Source organism: Nerophis ophidion, linkage group LG17 (assembly GCF_033978795.1).
Source record: "Nerophis ophidion isolate RoL-2023_Sa linkage group LG17, RoL_Noph_v1.0, whole genome shotgun sequence".
In the NCBI taxonomy this organism is placed as follows: domain Eukaryota; kingdom Metazoa; phylum Chordata; class Actinopteri; order Syngnathiformes; family Syngnathidae; genus Nerophis; species Nerophis ophidion.
In genome coordinates, this window is record NC_084627.1 from 34162307 (window position 1) to 34185267 (window position 22961).

At 38.0% G+C, this 22961-nt stretch overlaps 1 protein-coding gene across 2 annotated transcripts in view; it reads left to right on the forward strand.

Moving 5' to 3' along the window:
- The window catches only part of fpgs (folylpolyglutamate synthase), a 58189-nt gene extending 37205 nt beyond the window's left edge, over positions 1-20984 (forward strand). For both annotated transcript variants that reach the window (XM_061876788.1, XM_061876787.1), the window contains 7 exons: positions 66-143; positions 1723-1870; positions 1943-2026; positions 8206-8356; positions 10735-10810; positions 14904-14970; positions 16912-20984. In XM_061876788.1, coding sequence (XP_061732772.1) covers positions 66-143; positions 1723-1870; positions 1943-2026; positions 8206-8356; positions 10735-10810; positions 14904-14970; positions 16912-17285 — 978 coding nt within the window. In that variant the 3' untranslated portion in view covers positions 17286-20984. The remainder of the gene's footprint in view (positions 1-65; positions 144-1722; positions 1871-1942; positions 2027-8205; positions 8357-10734; positions 10811-14903; positions 14971-16911) is intronic.
- Positions 20985-22961: the final 1977 nt, after the last annotated feature.

Below are 22961 nucleotides of genomic sequence, written 5' to 3' on the forward strand. Positions count from 1 at the left end.
TGAGATTGTTTTTCCAATTCTCTTCTGCCAAGTAACATGCTGATTCCCCAATGCTTGCTTTATAGCCAGGAGTCCCTGCTTTCACAGTCAAACAGCCAGAAGAGGCAATGTCTGTGCTAAGGAGCAGGGCCAAAGAAATCTGCGTAAGTTTAGACCAACCAAACAATGATTGAGTTTTAGTTACCTTTTTGTAAATACAGTGCTTCTTGTTCCACATTTTGTTATCTTACAACCTTGTTCCAAAATAGAAGATATTCATTTGTGTCCTCTGGATTTTACACCCAATACGCCATAATGACGATGTGACAGATATTTTTAGAGATGTTTGCACATTATATTGAAAAAAAAATGCATGTACATGAGTATTCACAGCCTTTGCTCAATACTTTGTAGATGCACCTGTGGCAACAATTACAGCCTTAAGTATTTTTGAATATGATGCCACAAGCTTAGCACACCTATCTTTAAGCAGCACCCATTCTTCTTTGCAGCATCTCTCAAGCTCCATCATGTTCTATAGGAAGCTTTGGTGCGCAGCCATTTTCAGATATCTCCAGAGATGTTCAATTGGATTCAAGTCTGGACTCTGACTGCACCACTTTAGGACATTTATAGAGTTGTTCTGATGCCATTTGTTTGATATCTTGGCTGTGCGCTTAGGGTGGTTTTCCTGCTGAAAGATTGTCGCTTCAGTTGCACTTAGAGTGCATTGGAGTAGGTTTTCATCCAGGGTGCTCTGTACCTTGCTGCATCCATCATTCCCTCTATCCTGACTAGTCTTCAAGTTCCTGCTAATGAAAAACATCCCCACGGCATGATGCTGCCACCACCATGCTTCACTGTAGGGACGGTCTTTGCCTAGTGATGAGCGGTCCCTGCTTTTCTCCAAACATCAAGCTCAGTCTTTGTCTCATCAGATTACATCATTTTGTTTTTCATGGTCTGAAAGTGTCCGCACAGTTTAGCAACCTTTTATGTGTGAAGGGCTTCCGTCTGGCCACTCTACCATACAGGACTGATTGTTGGATTGCTGCGGAGATGGTTGTCCTTCTGTAAGATTCTCACACAGGAATGCTGTAGCTCTGACCATCGGGTTCTGCGTCACCTCCCTGACTAGGGCCCTTCTCCCTCGATCGCTCAGTTTAGACGGCCAGCCCTATGAAGAGTCCTGGTGGTTCCAAATGTCTTCTTCCATTGAGACCTTTTTAAAGGCAGCAGATATTTTTCTGTGCCCTTCCCCGGATTTGTTCCTTAAGAAAATCCGGTCTCGCGGCTCTACAGACAATTCTCTCGAATTCATTCTTGGTTTTTGCTCTGCCATACACTGTTATGTGTGGGAGCTTTTTATAGACAGGTGTGTGCCTCTCCAAATCATGTTTCACCAACTCAATTTACCACAGGTGGGGTTCAATTAAGCCAAAGGAACATCTCAAGGATGTTTAGTTAAAACTGAATGCTCCTGAGCTTACATTTGAGCTTCATGCAAAAGCTATGAATACTAATGCACATTTTATTTTTATTTTATTTATTTCTAAAAAAATATAAAATAAAACCATAAACCACTATTTCACATTGTCATTACAGGGTATTGTTTTTCTAATGCTGAAAATGAATGTAATCTATTTTTGGAATGAGGCTTTAACATAATAAAATGTGGCAAAAGTGAAGCACTGTGAGTACTTTACGGTTTCACTGTAACTTCACCTGACCCTTTGTTTGTAGTGTCCCCTCTGGGTGTGTCCAGACTTTGAGCAGTACCAGGCAAACTGTGGACCTCTGAGTCTGGGCTTGGCAGGGCAACACCAGCGTACCAATGCCTCTCTTGCCCTACAGTTGAGTCACACTTGGTTACAAAGGAGATGTCTACCAGGTAATGCATTTATGAATGTTTTTTTACATACCTGGTAAGAAAGAAAACATTTTGCGCACTGTTTCTTTACAGAAGAAAAGTATTTGTCCACCAGACTTAAGACGACAACTATATCTGAAGCACCTCCCTTTACACCTTCACCCAACATGAAGAAAGGTACATTTTATTATACACCAGTGTTGATTGAGCCCAGGGGTGGCCATTATTTAGATCGAGAGCTACCAGTCAAACACGGAGGTGTATCAGTCAATTGCCAGGCAGGCATAAAAAAAAAAAAAAAGATAAATCTTCACTGATTTTTGTGTGTGTGTGTGTGTGTGTGTGTGTGTGTGTGTGTGTGTGTCTCTCGACTTGGTCATTTGAAAAGTAGCTCGCCTGCTGAAAGTGTGGCCACCCCTGATCTCGCCAGCAACTTTTTATTACTTTGTTTCTCTGTAACTAAAGTTCAACATTTTGAGTACTGTATTCAGTTATGTATATGTTTTATCTTGTTCGTGCTTATATACTGTGGGGAAAATAAGTATTTTCTAAATTTGCCCCCTTACACAGATATGAACAGTTCATAAGGTTAGAAATGTGAAGGACTTTTTTCGACTAAGGATTCTCATAGTCTAATTTGTTTGGATTTTGTCAAAACATTTAACATTTGTTGTATGCTAGCAAGAGCACAGCTAATGGGGAACCCCACATATAAACTACTCTTATTAGAGACACTTTCCACCTTAAAGAAAAACACTGTGATGAACACAGTATAGATTGAATAGTTTAGCAAGGTCCTTGGATTGGCCTGACTATCAAATTTGATTATAACGAGGAACTATATGTCGTTACAAGACTTCCGTGCGTGAACCAACCGAAGGATTATTGCGGTTGCCAGAGAGGAGCAGTAAGGGAGGCTACCTAACTGAGTGAACTGGTCAAAGCACACACCTTGTCCAGTTTTTCAGCGAGTCTCACTTGGGCAGTTGGCACGCTTCAACTTTCCACAGACGGCATGCTATGTGTCTGACTCCTGTCTGGCGGCAATGCATCCCGTCCCCCATTTAGGCATGTCCTTTCAAAACAACCACTGTGTTGAGAGGGTGTTTGAGGCCTCTGTTTTTTAACTCTCCTCCAGAGGACTGAAAAGGTTAAATGTCTTGACGGCTTGCCTTCAAGGTTCATTGTCAAATCCAATAGTTGACTATTCTAAGACAACCTAAAAAAATCTATTTATTCCGTGCCCGGCTCTCCCACAACACATGTAACATACCTTTTTTGAAAAGAAAAAATAATTTTTAGGTATGAAATGCTGTTTGAAAATTAATACAGCTACTACATACAATTACAGTAGTTCTATGTAATAGTATTGTACAGCATTTACCCTAGAGACCGTGTGGTTTCTCCTTTGGCTGATTCTTCGTCTAGTGCTGCTGGACCGACTTGTTTTCAGAGAGGTGTTTGGGTGTTTCTCTTGAGTCATCTGGTACGTCTTTGAGAGAATGACCGGGAAAGTCAGTGGTAAACAAGCAATGTGTGTATCTGTGTACCAACGCTATTCAACCATCCAGTTTGTTGAGTCAGGCTTAGACAGAATAAATTGAAATGTTAAACACAATCTGAAGCTTTTTATGGATAAATGTTCATTATTTGGATGTGCGTGACAGAATGCCAAAGAGGCTTGCTGCAGCTTCTTGTGATAGGAACTGACAATTCTACAGTCTGGTTAATTTATTCTGGTAGGCTGCTAACAGGTAAAATATTTTTAATAGTTTGTTTCTCTGATTTGGTTGTCTCCTTTGCTCTAACGTTATTAGTTCTGACTATCGGAGTGCAAGATGGTGATCTCTGTGAGGCCCTAAAACATGCAGATCAACTGTCCAATGAAACCTTGTTAGTTTCCTGGTCAAATGAATCAAACAATATGTAATGATATATTAACTCTTTATTGCTCAAACAGCACAACACTTTGACACTCTAAAGTACCTCAACCGACTGTAAAAATGCTCTTAACTCAAAGTACGCTCGCAACTAAAAGCATAACAAAAATTTGAAGGATGGCTCGTATCTCAAAATACTCTTAAAGTTGAAGTAACACTGTATATTTATTCTGACCCCCATAGATGGACCATGTGTTGTTGCCTCTAAGGTGTGCAATTGCGCACTGCTCTCATGTCCTCCCCACATGGAAAAACAATGCACTGCACGAAATCTAAATCCAAAATCTAACCGAAACTTTAAACACAAAACAATTTATTAGATCATTTTCAACAAGTGGTCACAACAGATTGACAGCAGCTTTTAAAAGGATAAAGGTGGCACTGGTCCGCTTCAATAATTATTTTAACGAGCAAAACTGATTACTGTTGTTGTTACCAAAACATCAGAGACAAAACTACTATCTAGCTAAATGGGTTACTTTCTGCTGGAATCACACAAACAAATTATATTTAGTATTGGCAGTTTCCACGCTTTCTTCATTTGCGCCAAAAGACACACACTGGTGGCTCATTTGGTGTTGCGTTTGCGGCTACAAAAACAGTCAGACAACTCCAAAACCACACACAAACTAACTGATTCGGTTCATACGCAGCCAATCCATGTCATTAACTGTATGGTATGTGTACATGTTGCTCTTTTGCAGATTAGCTGCAGATTAGATTGCCGGCCACCTTATTTCCTTGGCAGCACACTTAGCAAAATATTGCTAATGCTAACGAAAGCAAGGCGTTCCAAAGGAAAGAAAGGAGTTGTCAGTCCTTTGGTTTTTGCGCCAACAGGCGTGGCTCAGATGATTGCATGCTGCAAACTTTGTTTGAAAAAGGCAGCAGCAAAACAAACCTATTAATGCATCTGAAACCAAAGCCTACAGACAAGAACAGGAAATTATATTCTTCACGACAAGACCATAACAACAAACAAACTGCGGCTAAAAAACTACTTATTTTGGCGGAATCATTTACACAAAGTATGTATGATGATAATTGTTCTAGTGTAATGTAGCACGCTACGTTTGATGTGGTTTTATGTTAACATGTCAGCGTCAGAAGTGCAGCTAACTCAATGCAGGAAATACTCTTTTAACCAATGAAAGCAATAACCAGCACTTCACATGACAATTAACTTGATATCAAATAGAAAGAGGCAACAATACACAACACATACACACTACTAACAACGAGGAAACAAGTCAATTAAAGTGACAGGCTTCAGCTTGCAATCCAAACAATACCCCATTTGTGGAAAAGAAAATCTGACAGCCATTAAAGCACATTTAATGTTATTAACCAGCAGTAACACTATCCAGTGAAAACATTCAACAGAGCTGCTTTAACTGCTGACAAACTGCCATTGCTTAGATAACAAACACAAATGAGCTAACGTCTGGGCGCTGACGTCACACGTCACTTAGCTTCAAGCACCGCCTTTTAAAGGCACACACATTGCTCTCATATAAAACGTCTCAACTGCATAAACCAGATATTTGATTTTCTTTATTTATTTTTTAACTACCACAATTTTCTTTCCCTAGTAATTATATTAATTAAATCCATCCATCCATCCGTTTTTCTACTGCTTATTCCCATTTTGGGGTCGCGGGGGGCGCTTGTGCCTATCTCTGCTACAATCGGGCGAAAGGCGGTGTATACCTTGGACAAGTTGCTACCTCATCGCAGGGCCAATATATTAATTAAATAATAAGTCTATTAATAAGTCAATTACTTTTTTGGTAAAGTAACAAGTAATTATAAATTACTTTTTCTGAACTGTATGATGAGAAAGAAGCACAGTGGAGGACGACTACTAAAGGAGTTGCTCTGCACATCTCCAACATGTGTGAATGAAAAAGCCTGCGTTTATCTATTTGACTTACTGAATCTATAGTCTTTTCAATGTTTTTGTAGATTAATTTGCATACATTGCACGATACTACATTTCATTTACAGGAGTATTTTATTCAAGACAGAAATATTCCTTACGAGAAAATGTTTTCAATTAAATTGTTTTTAGATCAGGTATAGGCTGTCATTTTTATGGAATAATTTTCAAAGAACATTATTCAAATTAGAATTTTGCAGAGTAAGATGCAGTGTATGCAGTGTCATTTCAAACTACTCGTTTTTGATCAAATAAAAAATAAACCTTTTTAGGAGCCTTCTCATTGGCTGACGCGCTATATAGTGAAGCGTGTGCAAGGTGCAAACTTGTTTGCAGTAAAACACCCACCCTACCTGCAATTGCTGTTACAGCATATACTGCTAAAAAACAAAACAAAAGAAGAAATCCGAGGAAGAAAAGAAAGACGCTGTATGTCTAAAAAACCAAAGAAAAGCCAAAACTTGAATGAATATTAGTCCGGCATATTCAAGATGGAGGGCATTGCGGACCAGTCTTGGATTAACTTTGTGTGTGTGATGGTCATTTATTTTCTGCAACAAAATACGTACTAGGGGATCCTACGATGCAACATCAGACTGTAAAAACCTATGTGTGCACGTACGGCTCTCGTGCAAGATTTTGTGCACTTCTAAAGACGAGACTGTGAGGGGTGTGCACAGTGGAGGTGAGATTTGCTGTCTGAATTCTGTCTGATGACACAAGATTCAAGTACCCCAACTTAAAGAAACAAAGGCAAATGGTAAACAGTATAGTTCCTAAAGAAGGTAATCACTTCTTGTCAAAGTGTCTTTCTGTTTGAAAATATTGCGTGAATTGACATGTGACAGCCATTTAATGGATTTTTTGGCAGCAGCCCTTTGGTTTTCTGCAAATAGTGGCACCAAACCACTTTCTGTTTAAGTTAAAAAAGTAAATACAATCATTTCCAGGCCATATAGCACACCTGTTTTAAGATGCACCCACCTAATTTTTGGACAATTGTATTTTGTGCATGTATTAAGCGCACACGTCTATTAAAGTTAGTTAAAGTACCAATGATTGTCACAAACACACAGTAAGTGTGGCGAAATTATTCTCTGCATTTGACCTATCACCCTTGTTCACCCCCTGGGAGGTGAGGGGAGCAGTGAGCAGCAGCGGTGGCCGTGCCCGGTAACCATTTTTGGTGATTTAACCTCCAGTTCAAACCCTTGATGTAGAGTGCCAAACCAGGGAGGTAATGGGTCCCATTTTTATAGTCTTTGGTATGACTCGGCCGGGGTTTGAACTCACAACCTACGATCTCAGGGCGGACACTCTAAGCAGAAGGCCACTGAACAGGTCTGCACATTGAAACATAACGGTTTAGAAAGGCGCTTGTGTACACATTTAACCGTTAAAGCACCGAGCCTCAAACAAACTTGCAGCCAATCGGCAAGCGCTGTCCTTGTCGTCGTCCTATTCTTCTTCCTCCTGCGCGCTGGTGCCGCGTTCTTCCATGTTTGAGATAAGAGGACTTGGGGTTGCTCCATCCCACGGCGAGACTTTCATTTTGCGGTGTCTCTCCTCTGGGCTTGTGCCTTCTTCTTCTGCATGCGGCGGTCCAAACTTTTGTTTGGGGATTTTTCGTTTTATGTTGCGGGTGTTTCCTTTTTCGATGACCAGGTCTGTCACTTTTAGCGGGTCATGAGCATTCCATTGCATCTTCCTCAAGATATGGGTGAGTGCACAATGGATTTGATTTAATGTTAACATTATCATTGGTCCACCGCAACCCTCAATTTCATTGGTCTGATGTGACAAAGTTAAATATGTGAAGCTTGTCAACACGAAAAAAAATCCATAAAATTCGTCTCATTGTTGAATAAAGCGCAGGGTTCAACATCTGGGGGGAAAATAGTGGCTTGTAGACTGTGGTACACTACTTAAAACTGAGAGAAGACTGTGCTCTTAATCTCAACATCTTATGTCAATTTAAAAAAACACCAGTCGCAGAAACAGTCACTTCAATTTAAACCCCTCCACAACCACCATGGGTAAGACCAAAGAGCTTTCTAAACACCTTGGGGACTAGATTGTAGACCTGCGCAACACTGGAATAGACTACACAATTGATAATTAACACCTGGTTTTTATAACAAATATCCTGAGGAATAAAAGTACTATCTCTCTATCTAGCTATCTATCTATGTGTGCAACCTTGCTGAGCAACTACAATAAATTTCTGGCCGCTGTGCTTAACAAGTCTTTCTACGCCAAGTGCTCAATCAAATACACATTTATTCATAACCTTTTATTCAATCTGTATTTGTTTTACAATCTTTCTCTCTGGACTATTTGTGTCTATTGTAAGGGTGTTGACATTCAAAACCAGCAGTCTTTCAAATACTTATTTTTCTTGTATTCTTTAATACAACGCAGGACGAGTGTGACAACACCCACTGGATGTAATTTATATTTTTTACTTTTGGTGTTAGGACTTGCCAACACTGAATGGCCTGGAAGGAATCAAACAATTAAACATGGAGAAGTCACATACTTTTTGGATGGTGCTCACACCATGCGCAGTATGCAAGCTTGTGTGGACTGGTTCCGAGAGACTGCAGCAGAGCATGAAAGGAATTCATGGTGACTATTGGTGACATGCACACAACATTGACACTCAAATAATTACTTTGTAAAATGCATTTAATTTATTTTACTTTTTAAATGTCATTTCAATTGTACTTGCTTCGGAGCATTTTTTACATCTTAATGTATATTTTTGACACTCACTCCGGTTTGGACTTGGATATGTTGGCACAGGTATTCTGCCAACTACTTACATAAGGTGGGATTTGATTGGTTTTCAGTTGTCGTCATCAAGTACAGCAGTTGGCATTCACATGATCAAACATATCTGACTCTGTCCTCTAAGACCAGATTTGTTTGAGGAGATTTTAAACCATTTCATTTGTTCTGTGGAACGAGCCTAATGTCGCAGAATTGCCATTGACAATCCAAACTTTGTTGAAAGTAAATTTAAAAAGTGTTTTCTGGTCATTAAAAAAAAACAAAAATTTGTTTGTGGCTATTTTGCGTTTTGCTCCAAGTCAGCTGGGATAGGGTCCAACTCATTGCAAAACAGTATCCGCATTAGAAAATGGATGGGTGGACGGATGGGGTATTTTGGTAAATGTGGTCAGATATCACTTCATATTTGAATAAATATTGCCCATCAAGGGTCTAATTTTATTGGTTGTTCAAAAGTCTTCTGAGGTCACCCATCCATATATCCATTCATTTTCATTTGCTGATCAGTGTCTGGGTCACAACGGCAGTAGCAGTCTTTGCAGAGAAGCACAGGCTTACCTTTCCCCTTCTCTAATTCCACTGGGGGATAGTCCTTCCCGGTCCAGATGTGAAGACATAATCCCTAGGTCTGCCCCAGAGGCATTTGGCATTTGGTCTCTACCCAAAGCTCAAGACCAAAGGTCAGAGTAGAGAAGAAGCACTACTGTTAAATCGAGAGCTTTGCTTTCTGGCTCAGAAAGGGTCAAGAGCAAAGTTGTTTTTTTTTGTAGTTTTTTTTTTTTTTTTGGTAGTGAATGACAAAACTTGGACACATTTAAGACTTTTTTTAAAATTCTAAATTTTAATTAGCTTTAATATTTAAACTTTGCCCCCTTTTGAAACAACAGTTACAGTGCCAGTTTTAGGTTAACTTAACCGTTCACCTGAAAACTAGACTTTAGGCTCAGTAAGAGACACATTTCTTTTTCTTGTCCAATTGATGTCAAGTAATGCTTTTGAGAAACAAGACTGCTGGATCTGTTTTGACCCATTGCAAATCCCCACCATTAACTAATTAGCCAGAATGAATTAATGGTATTAAACTATTAAACCATATCATTGGTTGTAGTGAATCAATTTTATTAGGTTTCATCGTTTTGGGTTTCATAAAGGGGAACTTTTTTGGGATTGAATCATTCACAATCATTATGAAAGACATGACGACGGATGCATTTTTAAAATTCATTTTAACTCTTAAATAAGTCTGCCTACAGCTGTGCCAATGAAGGTACTCTATTCCGCCCATAAAACCCAATAACAAAGTTCTTGACTTGAATATTAACCATTTATTAGTGATATTTTAATCATACGCGCTAATGCAGACAAATTCTTTATAGCAGCGTAGTGATCACTAGCGTGTGCCTATATTGACATCGAGTGATAAGCTGTTTCCTCGCCGACTTTGCTCATCAAACTTTATAGTAGATCATAAATCACGCCTCGCCTGCAGGTGAGAGGCATGATTTATAAGAACAAAAATATAATCTGACAAGTTGATACACTTTGAACGCAAATTTAGACGTGAATGACACGAAAAGACGCTTGGTTACACTTCCCTTTTCTTCTAAATGTTCGAACATGAGCATCATAGCAGTCGGCATCCTAATGACAGCAGACCTTGTGCAGTAAGGGATGTTTTATTAGGAAATATAAGCTCTCATGAAGTCCACAGTGAGTAGTAATCAGTGATATACTGAGGGGAAAAAAGCGACGTGTTATTTTAATTAACGCGCCACATATGCTTAAAAAGCAAAATACGTAAATATAAAAAATGTTATTCAAATGTACCTGTTACAACATTACATATATACTTACAGCATGTATATAAATCTTGATGGAAGTATCCGGATGTTTTTTAAGGGCTTTTGTTGGCAGAATAGAGCGACTTCCATAGGCCCTGTTGTAAGCAGACTTTTGATCGCATTTGTTTAATATTTAGAATGCATAAAAAAAAACATTTTTTTTAAGCATTCTAAATATTAGTCTTATTTAAGGATTGTTAATGATAGGCACAACTCCCAAAAAAGTGCAGTTTCCAAAAAATTCTCTGGTTAAGCCATGCCGATGAATCTTACATGCCCTATATACAGGCATCCGGGCGTCCATTGTTTCACTGGTTTCTGTACTATCCTGATATTTGTTTGAAAGAAGTATTATGTTGTGTTGTGTTGTAGTGGACCTGTAGCCAGAATCTTGCTCTTTAACGCTACAGGAGAGAGAGACTGCGCAGCCATGCTGAAACTTCTGATGGTGAGTAGACTGTCACAGAATTTTTCCACAGTCAGCACAATTAATGAGTTTGGGATACAATGGTATAGATACCTTTTGAACTTTATTGATTTTTCAAAAGAAACTTAGACAACAACAGGCTGACAGTTAGTTAACTAGTAAATAGAATTCTCAAATTAAAAAAAATGCAGGAATATATAATATATATATATATATATATATATATATATATATATATATAATATGCATGCGTATATGTGTGCGTTTTTCGATTGATTGATTGATTTAAACTTTTATTAATAGATTGCACAGTAAAGTACATATTCCGTACAATTGACCACTAAATGATAACACCCGAATAAGTTTTTCAACCTTTTTAAGTCGGGGTCCATGTAAATCAATTCATGACGTGTGTGCATGTTTTTATTGATTTACGTGGACCCCGACTTAAACAAGTTAGAAAACTTATTCGGGTGTTACCATTTAGTGGTCAATTGTACGGAATATGTACTGAACTGTGCAATCTACTAATAAAAGTTTCAATCAATCAATCAAACTTGTGTTTTGAAATATGGCACCTGATGGTCATAAGATGGAACTGTACTTTTTGTCAATGTAGATAAAAATATTGTTCATGTATGAGATTAGGATTATTGTTATCGATATTGAAATTATGATTTCTGATTGGTAGGTAAAGCAGTGTTGGGGTGTCATGGTAATACCATCATGTAATTTGCTATCGTTGTCGGCAACCTTCCGTCTCGAGACGATGGGGTAGATCCAAAAAGGGGGAGTCCAGTAGATCTGCATGGCCTGGGCATGGAACTATGGAGGGCAAGCTGTTGTCCAGTAATGTCTGAAAGAAAGGCTGTAGATAAACATCCATACATCTGAAGACCAGAATTTGTTTTTTTTTGTTCTTTAATTATTTCAACTTGTCAGCTTTTTGTCATTACATGATGTCTTTATCTCTATCTACATTTGGATAGAGGGAGGTATTTTTTTTTAAAGTAATGTACATGTAGATGCTGTATCTGTACGGATCCATTAAGATTTTGAGCAGAAATATGTTGTATAGGAATTAACTATAGACAATAAAACTGTTATAAAATGTTGTCACATGAATGGTTTTTGAAGTACTATTTTGTGACATGAAAAAACAAAGTTTTGGTGTTCCCCAGGAACCTTAGGGTTTGACTGCACACCCCCACCCTTCTGATTGGATTTTCATTGTCTGTGGCTAATATTGTATTTATTTTTAGTCCCCTAGCTGACATTCTAGTAGCTATTTGTTTATCTCCATATACAGTGTGGAACCGCTTGCCTCATAATCACCTTAATTACCACAAATAAATTGCATTTCTTAATATCTTAAGTATTATTATCAAGTATTAGGATGAGGCTAAACATGTTACACACCAGAGCAATCAGGCACAGGCATGCTAATAGCCGAACTAGCTAGATACAACAGAAGAAATAAGTGCTTCATAAAGTTTAAAAAGTGTAGCTTGAACCACATTGCAGCAGATTGTAAGCAGCTACTAACAAAAAGATATGATTAGAGAGAAGATAATACAACTGCAACTGTTGTGTCCGCATTGTCACAGTCAGTTTGCGACACGTAAGTAATAATCGAGAATGATTAGATTTGCATTTTCATTGTCTCTATCGCGGTGGTTCTTAACCTTGTCAGAGGTATCGAACCCCACCAGTTTCATATGCGCATTCACCGAACCCTTCTTTAGTGAAACATTTTTATTTTTTCAAATTCAAGACAAGTATGGAAGTTATGTTTTCGGTAACACTTTAGTATGGGGAACATTTTCTGAGTAACAGAGACTTAATTTAAAGTTATTTGGTTAGGGTCAGGGTTAGGGTTATAAGCCCATGCCGAGAATAAGACATTAATCAGTACTTGATGAGTAGTTAAGAGCCAATATGTTACTAAATTGTATGTTAATAAGGAACTAATTAATGGTGAATATGTTCCCCATACTAAAGTGTTACCATGTTTTTTTTACTGGTGCACAAAATGAACTGTACATGAATGTCACCTTGTTCAAACAACAAAACCAACACAGTGCATAAACTTACAACAAATTACACACCTGCAAATCAGTGTGACTTCTGCTGTTGCCGTATCCGTAATACGCCGATAGAGAGAAGTTTTTATTTACACGGTGCGGTTTTTGAAGTAATATTTTGTGACATGAAAAAACAAAGTTTCGGTGTTTACTTTTTGTTATCTATATAAAACAAAGCAGTTTGGCTAATAAAGATTAACTCTAATAAATAAGCTTTGTTCTTCTCCAACGCCTCCTAGATAGTGGTTCAATACAACAGTTTGGCCAACAAAAAGAGGAATGATACCTCTCACATCGAATACACAATCTTCACAGTCTGCGTTCAGTTTGATGAGATGACAATATTTTAGCCAGTATTGATGTTATTTTAGTGGTTCTTAACCTGAGTGGGTTCGGTGAGTCGGCCTCAGGGGTTCGGCCGAGGTCCAAACACACCCAAGTCATTGTGTAAATACAAACTTCTCCCTATCTGCGTTTTACGGATCCGGCTGACTGATTTGCAGGTGTGTAATTTGTTGTGAGTTTATTCACTGTTGGTTTTGTTGTTTGAACAAGGTGATGTTCATAGGGAACATATTCAGCATTAATTAGTTGCTTATTAACATGCAAATTAGTAACATATTGGATCTTAACTAGTCATGTTTAAGTGCTTATTAATGCCTTATTCTGCATGGCCTTATTATAAGCCTAACCCTAGCCAAATAACTCAAAATTAAGTCTTTATTACTAAGAATATGTTCCCCTAGTGTCCTAATAACTCTAAATTAAGTCTTTATTACTTAGAATACGTTCTCCTAGTGTCCAAATAATTCAAAATTAAGTCTTTTTTACTTAGAATATTTTCTCCTAGTGTCCAAATAACTGTAAATTGAGTCTTTGTTCCTTAAAATGAGTTCCCCTACTGTCCTAATAACTCTAAATTGAGTCTTTGTTACTTAATATCTTTTCTCATAGTGTCCAAATACCTGTAAATTAAGTCTTTGTTACTTAGAATATGTTCCCCATAGTAAAGTGTTACCAAAAACATATAATTTTGTCATGAATTTGAAAAAAACATTTGATTTTTCACTAAAGAAGGGTTCGGTGAATGCGTATATGAAACTAGTGGGGTTCGATACCTCCAACAAGGTTAAGAACCACTGTGTTATTTAAACATTGATACAGTTTGCAGTTAAATAAGGGAGGGAGAATCCAAGTAAAAAAAAAAAGAGACTTTATAAATAAGTTGTGACATTGTTCTCGACACGTTGCCTGCTGCATGTTTCCTCATGTCATTAACTCTGTCACTACAGCTGATGGACGCTGTATTGAGAAAATAAAAGCAACATCAAATAGTTTTGTACTTCGCTGTATACTTTTAGTTTGGGGACAATCTTGTCCACACTTGTCACCATCTAAACACAGCAGTGCGCTCTTGAGCGCACGCCAAGAAGCGGGGGAAAATGACATTAAACCAAGCGCTTGGCTCCGTTTACTACGAGGGGAAATCTCCAGAGCAAAGTCTATGTAGTTTGTCCGCCATGATAATCAATCCAAACGACGCTTGTGTGCATGCGCCTGTCTTCGGGTTGTCTAAAATGCATTAATAGATGAAAAATTAGACAGTATTACTAACCGTCAAGAATTTTATCGCAAAATTTCTTCATACCGTTAACCGTTACATCCCTAATCCATTAACAAGTAAAAAGTCAAGAGCGGTCACGACATTTTCTTCCCGCTGATGCTGGTAAATTGTTTAGGGCATTATGGCAGTGACAAGGGCGGTCGTAAATTCGAACACTGCATCTGTCGTTATATTTTGATGGGGAAAAACACACTACTCGTAAACGGCGCGTGCAACAGCAACAAACATCAGTAGACGTGAAATTAAATCATGAAACGCAACCTTACCCGAGCAAAACCTATGTAATATTTTACCAGGAGACTTTTTATACCAATTTCCATGACCCAGCCACACACAAATAAGTTGTAGCCCTCCATGCTTTTCCAAAGCAGTTTAACTGAGTTTAATAGTTTGGTTTCTGTTTCAGCCTTGCCATTTTGATTTTGCTGTCTTCTGCCCTAACATCACTGAGACCATCACTTCCTGTAATGCAGGTGAGCTCACTTAGTCCATATATTTATGTCAGTGTTTCCCAAACATTTATTTATTTTTGGTCGTCTGCCATTAATCAGTTTGCACCACTTTCTTTGGACATTTTCTGCTAGAGTTGTGTTAGTTCATACTAAATGTATTGCTTACTCGAAAATACATGAAATGGTCACTTTGGTTGGTAGTATAAATGTAAATGTAAATTTTCGTTGTCTCTATCGCAGTGGTTCTTAACCTTGTCGGAGGTACCGAACCCTATTAGTTTCATATGCGCATTCACCGAATCCTTCTTTAGTGAATTTTTTTTTTTTTTTTTTCCAATTCAGGACAGGTATACAAGTTATGTTTTTGGTAACACTTTAGTATGGGGAACATATTCTAAGTAACAGAGACTTAATTTAAAGTTATTTGGTTAGGGTCAGGGTTAGAGGGTTAGGGTTATAAGGCCATGCCGAGAATAAGACATTAATAAGTACTTGATGACTAGTTAAGAGTCAATATGTTACTAATTTGTATATTAATAAGCAACTAATTAATGGTGAATGTGTTCCCCATACTAAAGTGTTACCATGTTTTTTTTACTGGTGCACAAAATGAACTGTACATGAACGTCACCTTGTTCGAACAACAAAACCAACACAGTGCATAAACTCACAACGAATTACACACCTGCAAATCAGTGTGACTTCTGCTGTTGCCGTATCCGTAATACGCTGATAAGGAGAAGTTTTTATTTACACGATTAGTCGGATGTTTTGACCTCCGCCCAACCCCTAAGGCCGACTCACCGAACCCCTAGGGTTCGATCGAACCCAGGTTAAGAACCACAGCTCTATTGTTTGGTTTTTTTTTTTTTTTTTTTTTTTTTTAAATAGTTTTTGTGAATATTTGCAATTTCAGAGAATAATTCCCTGGACACAGGAGGACTTTAAAGGCCAAACTTATTTTAAAAAGTAATTAATAGTTTTTGATTAGGAATCGTTTAGTTTTGCTAAGCAATTTGATTTGATTAAAAGAGATTAAGGAAGTAGTTAAAATATTGTGCTGATATTGTTAAACTGCCTACAGCATTCACTATAGATGAGTTAAAAAAATTACAATCTAGACATGTGATCAGTATTGGTATCAGCCGATCTCTCTTGTGGATGATTGGAATAGGCAGCATGAATCCATGATCCGAACAGCCGCACTCCCAGGATGGCATATTTCAGTTATCATATCCTCTGCATATTGAACAGGGGAAATGATTAAAATCAATGCGTTTTTTCAATAACTGGTTTATTTAAGACGAATAGTTGTAATATTTTTATATTCCAGGTATTTCTCAAGAAACATGTTTGACATGAGTCCATTAGCATTTTTTTTCATTAGTGTTAAGAAAATGCAGTTTTTGTGTCACCACCCACTCTTCCACAACGCGGTTGTTTATCAGCCCAACACTAATGCCGCACGCCACCAGGTACAAAGAGAAAATTTGGGGAAATATGCCACTATATTCCTATCAGTAACAGAGCAGGAATAGGCTAGGAATATGTTTGGAGTAGAATTTCACATTGACATATTTTATCTGTTTCTTAACATAAAAGTGGGTCCCCCACAGATTGCAGTGGGTGAGCTGCGTATACCAGTGGCCTGTTTTTAAGTCTTCAAAAAGCCTTTGTGTTGCATTGTTTATTTATGAAGCGCTTTTCATACATCTCCCTATGTCCGTGTACACAGCAGTGTTTTAAAAAGTCATAAATTTTACTTTTTCAAACGAATACTGATAATTTCCGTTATTACATTTTATAAAGCATTTATTGGCCGATAATATCTGCAGTCCGATATTTTCGGGGCTCTCTAATCTATACAGAAAGCAATGGCGCTGATTTCCCATTTTCTGTGTGGTATTTTACATTTGACAGTTAGTGTATCCATCACTCATCTGTGCTGCTGTTGCTTCTCAGACCAACTGAACTTCAATGTGTCGGTGGAACATATGTTAACCCGCTGCTTGGACAACGAGAGGAGCTGGCGCTTGCACAACAGAACGGGGGACACAGACAGCAACCCGCTTCTGATTGAGGACAGCTTGTCTTTGGCCCCCGACAAGAAAGCGGACACGCTGGTGTTCCCCTGTATCCTCAGCGCCCTCCACTGGATCACACAGGGTAGAGACCCTGTGCTGGCGGACCCTTCCAAGAAAGTGTTCCCGTTGAAACCCAGTGTGAATGCCAAAGCTGCTCCACTCTGCAATGCAGCCCAGATTCACATACTTATCACTGGTAGCCTGCATCTGGTAGGAGGTGCACTAAAACATCTTGTTCCTCAATCCGCCTAGGAACTGGAATTCCTGTTAGAATTAGCATGGAGCTGTTATATTTATGGCCGCTATTGTTCTGGGCAGTGGGACAGAATCACATGGATGAGTGCCCCCTTCACAGTTCAGCAGCTGTTTTTAGTATATCTTCTCAAGGGAGTGAAACTGTGTTATAACTTCAGGGTAGTCTGTGTATACCTTGTAAAGTAGTAAAGATTTAACGTACTTAACACACAGATGACTGTACAAAAGTGTGTGTGAAACCTCTCCATAGTCGTTATCTTGGCTACATGGCAGAAGGGGAGGGAATAACTTGAGTAGTAGCAGTTCACCAATTAAAAGGAGAGGAAGCAGTTAAACATGCGATCGTCAACGACGGTAACCAATTTGAGACAAAATTTGCACAGAAATTAATTAGTGTACATACACCATTTGAAACACAACCAATATTTTGTGAGCACCATTGCTGTCCAGCACTGCCTTTAATCCATTTAGCCACGGAAGTAATTAGAGTGGCATAGTTTGATACTGAAATCCACTTTCTCTCATTCATGGTGTCATGGTGGGCTCACCAGTTTCGTCAGCAATCATGCTTGACTGGCAGCGAGACTCGCGTGTTACCAGTTATTAAACAATAATTGCTGTGTTAGGTGGATAGTTAAGCTGTATTGTACACAAGCTGTACACTGTCTACTCTAAAGAATGTCTTAAGTTTCATTTCTAGTCCCTTGAGAAGATATGCGGTACTATATAAAAATTGTTGCTAAACATTGGGGCGTGCTCTTTGTGTAAGCTAGAGAGTAGATCACTGATATTTGCGGAGGTTGCTTTCTAAAACCACAGAAATGAGATTTATCTTGGCAAAAATATATTTTTCCGCCATTAAAAATGCTAAATTGCGAATATGCAGGGATCTATTTATGTTGGAGAGAAACTGTCTCCAGGTACTTTGGTGTTAGATCTAAGGCAGCTTTATCACCGGTCTAGCCTCACGCGAAGCCTTAAACACTGGAGTGCCATGTCATCCCACTTGAAGTCAAAAGTGTGTTTACAGTGGGTGTATATTCCGTTTTAAATTATAATATTTTTGTACATCACCCACCCATTCCAAAAGATATATTTGTGTGTCTGTTTAGATCAGGCCTGAGCAATTATTTTGACTTGGGGGCCACATTTAGAGAAAAAAATGTGTCTCAGGGCCGGTATATCTATTTTTATAAACACTAATACAAAACCTCACAATAATGTCTGATTGACTGCTAAAAATGTTATGACAGACCACCTTAAAAAACATGATGGAATTAAAAAAAATTCTATGAAGGATAAAACACTGAATATTGACAAAATATGAAGGTCACACCCCCTTTCGATCGACACGTTTTACAATCAAGTGAAACGCAACAAAAATGCAACAAACGGTGAAATATGAACAGAAAGAGTACAAAATAAACCCACCTACAATCTGAAATATCACTAAACTTTAGAACTTTGTGAGAATCTCCTTCCGCTTCTGTGGAAACGCTCCCCAACCACACTGCTTGATGCCACGTCTGAGCTGCTGTGACTTACATTACCATAGTAACTGATTAGATGACCATGGTAACTAATTAGATTACCATAGTAACTAGTATATCATCCTTAAGTGCAGATTCCAACCATTCAAATGCCTGTATAGTTGAAGACTTACGGTTGTTAGAAAAGATCACTGCACATCATAATGGCAGCTACACTCTCCATCTTAAAGATTTAAAAAAATTATTTGGGAATGTCCGGCGGGCCAAATTGAAAAGCTCAATGGGCCGCATGTGGCCCCCGGGCCTTAATTTGCCCAGGTCTGGTTTAGACAAATGTATACATAGATACAAACATGCAGTGGTATCTCGTTTTTTTTGTAAACCATATTGTACAAAAACTGAAGCAATTTTTCCCATAACCAATATAAATCAAATGAATTTGTTCTGAATACTCAAAAATATGAACACAATTTTTTTTTATGAATAATTATTTATAGTTTACATGTAGACAAATAATTGAATACCAATAAATGATGCATGAGATGTATAGATGAATATTTTTAACGTCACGTTTACCTTAATTGAAGACTCTTGTTAGCAAAGAGGGAGGAACCACACGGTCGTACTTTTCTAGAAGTTTTTTTTTTTTTTAACATTTCAATAGTATTTTTCACTCTTTGTCCAAGTGCTGTCACAACTTTATTTACCCTTGTGGTGGGTTATTTTTTTTGTGGGGGCACTCCATTCTACAGAATTATGTGCAGGTAAACAGACTAGTTTAGTCGAACAATAATTGAGATGGTGAGGATAAACGGGGAAAATTAGAATGGGAAAAACATTTAAATAAAATGCAGGGCATAGGAAAAATCCAGTTCCACCGTACATGAATACAGTATATGTACAGTATCTGTAAATACACAACTTATATCCACTTCTACATCCACTCAAGTCAGTTAAAGAATAAGAGTGTAATACACAATATGGTTGCAGGTGGAAGTTTTTAATGATGCATGAATGTCACAGAAGTTCTCACTTAAGTAGCTCATGTAAGTCCGTTACCCCTTCAAATGTTTAGGAGGGGACATTGTCATTTAAATGTTCTAATATACCGCATTTTTTGGACTATAAGTCGCTCCGGAGTGTAAGTCGTACCTGCCGAAAATGCATAATAAAGAAGGAAAAAAACATATAAGTCGCACTGGAGTATAAGTCGCATTTTGGGGGGAAATTTAATGCATTAAATCAAACCACAAGAATAGACATTTGAAAAGCAATTTAAAATAAATAAATAATAGTGAATAACAGGCTGAATAAGTGTATGTTATATGACTCATAAATGACCAACTAAGAAGGTGCCTGGTATGTTAACGTAACATATTATGATAAGAGTCATTCAAATAACTATAACATATAGAACATGCTATACGTTTACCAAACAATCTGTCACTCCTAATCAATAAATCTTATACGTCTAGTCTCTTATGGGAATGAGCTGAATAATATTTGATATTTTACGGTAATGTGTTAATAATTTCACACAAGTCGCTCCTGAGTATAAGTTGCACCCCCGGCCAAACTATGAAAAAAAAACTGCGACTTATAGTCTGAAAAATACGGTACCTCTACAATGACATCAAATAAACCTTTTCCTATTAATTATTTTCCCATTCCCCCTCTAATCACATTTGTGTATGTCACATAAAGAACTGAGTTTTAAGGTTTTTGGAAGTGAGTTTTGATCCATAATGTCTTAATACCAAGTCAAAATATATATATATATTTTTAAGGAAAGAGAGTGGAAAGCGTTGCTTTTGTCTCAGCCAAATTCATTGAAGCAGGGTTTACGTCAAACATAATACATGAACTTCAGGCTTGAGCTTGTGCAGCCACGAGTAATGTGACATGGTAATATGGACGAGCCAATATTATTTGAGGCATTTTTCTCAAAGACATCAGAAATGTATAAGCCTGCGGTCAATAATATGAGTAACCATTTTCTTCTGAGTACATGTCTGCTTGTTCAACCTGCCCCCTGTAATGGCATATTGTCACTACAAGTTAAACACTAAAATAAAACTACCTAAAATACATTCATCCTATGTTTTTGTCATCACCTTTTATCTCCATGCTGGTGGTTGGGTGAATTTGAAGTCTTACCAAACAAGTAAAGAAATTGTTGTTAAATAAAAGTGTTCCATTTCTTGTATTTGTCAAATGTATTCTTTCAACTAAATCTGATAATGCACATATTCAACCCAGTGAAATGTGTAAAACTTTTATTTCATTTTTGTAATAGGTTTGAAGCTGAAAATAGCTTAACAAAGGCTAAAAGTAACAAATTAGTTTTAGCATTGAATAGCATTTGAAAGCTGGAAATATTTGATAAATATGGGGGAAAAAATTATATTTTTATTTTACCCTCTTCAAGGAAAAAATGATTTAATACAGAAATTAAAGCTTAATTTGAGTTTTAATCTATAAACCTATTTTCAAATTGGGGGGGTATTAAAGATAATTTCTCAACTAAAATACCAAGATATTTGTATTGTGTGATGAGCATTACAGTATTTTATTTAGAGTTTGGGGAAAAAGCAGGTATTTTGTTTTCCATCCATCCATCCATTCATTTCCAACCGCTGGTCCCTTCCGGGGGTGCTGGAGCCTATCTCAGCTTCATTTAAGCGGTAGTTGGGGTACACCCTGGACAAGTTGCCACCTCATCACAGGGCCAACACAAATAGACAACATTCACACACAAGGGCCCATTTACTGTTGCCAATCAACCTATCCCCAGGTGCATGTTTTTGGAGGTTTTGTCTGTTTAAAATCCATTTTAAATGATGAAATATCTGCATTTGATTAAAAGCCGTTTCCCCCAACGTTCCCACTAAAGCAGTGGTCCCCAACCACTGGGCCGCATAACAATTTTTTAATTCGATTTTATTTAAAAAAAAAAAAAAAAACGTTTAGTTTTTATTAAATCAACATAAAACACACAATATACACTTACAATTAGTGCACCAACCCCAAAAAAACGTCCCTTTTTCATGACAAATAAAAAAGGTTCCCCCTCTCCCGGGCCGCGGGACAAATTATTAAGCGTTGACCGTTCCCCGGATACAAAAAGGTTGGGGACCACTGCTCTAAAGTACGCGCCTGTGCAATTGCACACTGCTCACGCGTCCTCTGCGCACGGCAAATCTAGGCCGCGCACAAAATCGAATAAAAAGATAAGCGCATAACCGTGTGCACGTCTTCCGTCGCTCACGTGCGCCACAAGGAGTTTTGCCGTTTGCTCACACATGAAAAATTGGAGGGAAAATTGGTTCCCCCCCCTTTTATGTTGCATCCTTATTATAAAATAAGGATCAAAATCATTTCTGTCCTCAAAATTCTACACACAATACCCCATAACCATTTGAAAGTTTTGGGATTTTCTTAGAACTGTTTTGCAAATGTAAAAAAGGGAAAAAAAAACACATACACATAATTTTTCAAAGCCTTTGCTCAATACTCTTGTTAATATACCTTGGACAGCAATTACAGCCTAAAGTATTTTAGAATATGGTGCCACAAGCTTGGCCCACCCATCTTTGGGCAGTTTCGATGCACACCCATATTCAGATCCCCCCAGAGATGTTCAATGGGATTGAAGTCTGGACTTTGGCTGGGGCCACTAGAGGACATTTATAAAGTTGTCCTGAAGCCATTGCTTTTATATCTTAGCGGTGTGCATAAGATGTTTGTCTTGATGAAAGATGAACCGTCGCCTCAGTCTGAGTTTAAGAGCGCTCTGGTGCAGGTTTTCATCCAGTCTGTCGCTGTAAATTGTTGCATTCACATCTTATTAGTCTCCCAGTTTACCCCTGACAGACAACCCCACAGCATGATGCTACCACGGCTATACTTCACTGTAGGGATGTTATTGGCCTGGTGGTGAGTGGTGCCTGCTGTCCTCAAACATGACGCCTGGCATTCACGCCAAAGAGTTCAAACTGTCTCATCCATAAATTGATTAACGTGGACCCCAACTTTTACCCTTTAGTGGTCAATTGTACAGAATATGTACTGTACTGTGCAATCTACTAATAAAAGTATCAATCAATCTGACCAGAAAATGTTGTTTCTCATGATCAGAGAAACACATGTGCAAAATAAAACTTCCATCCATCCATTTTCTACC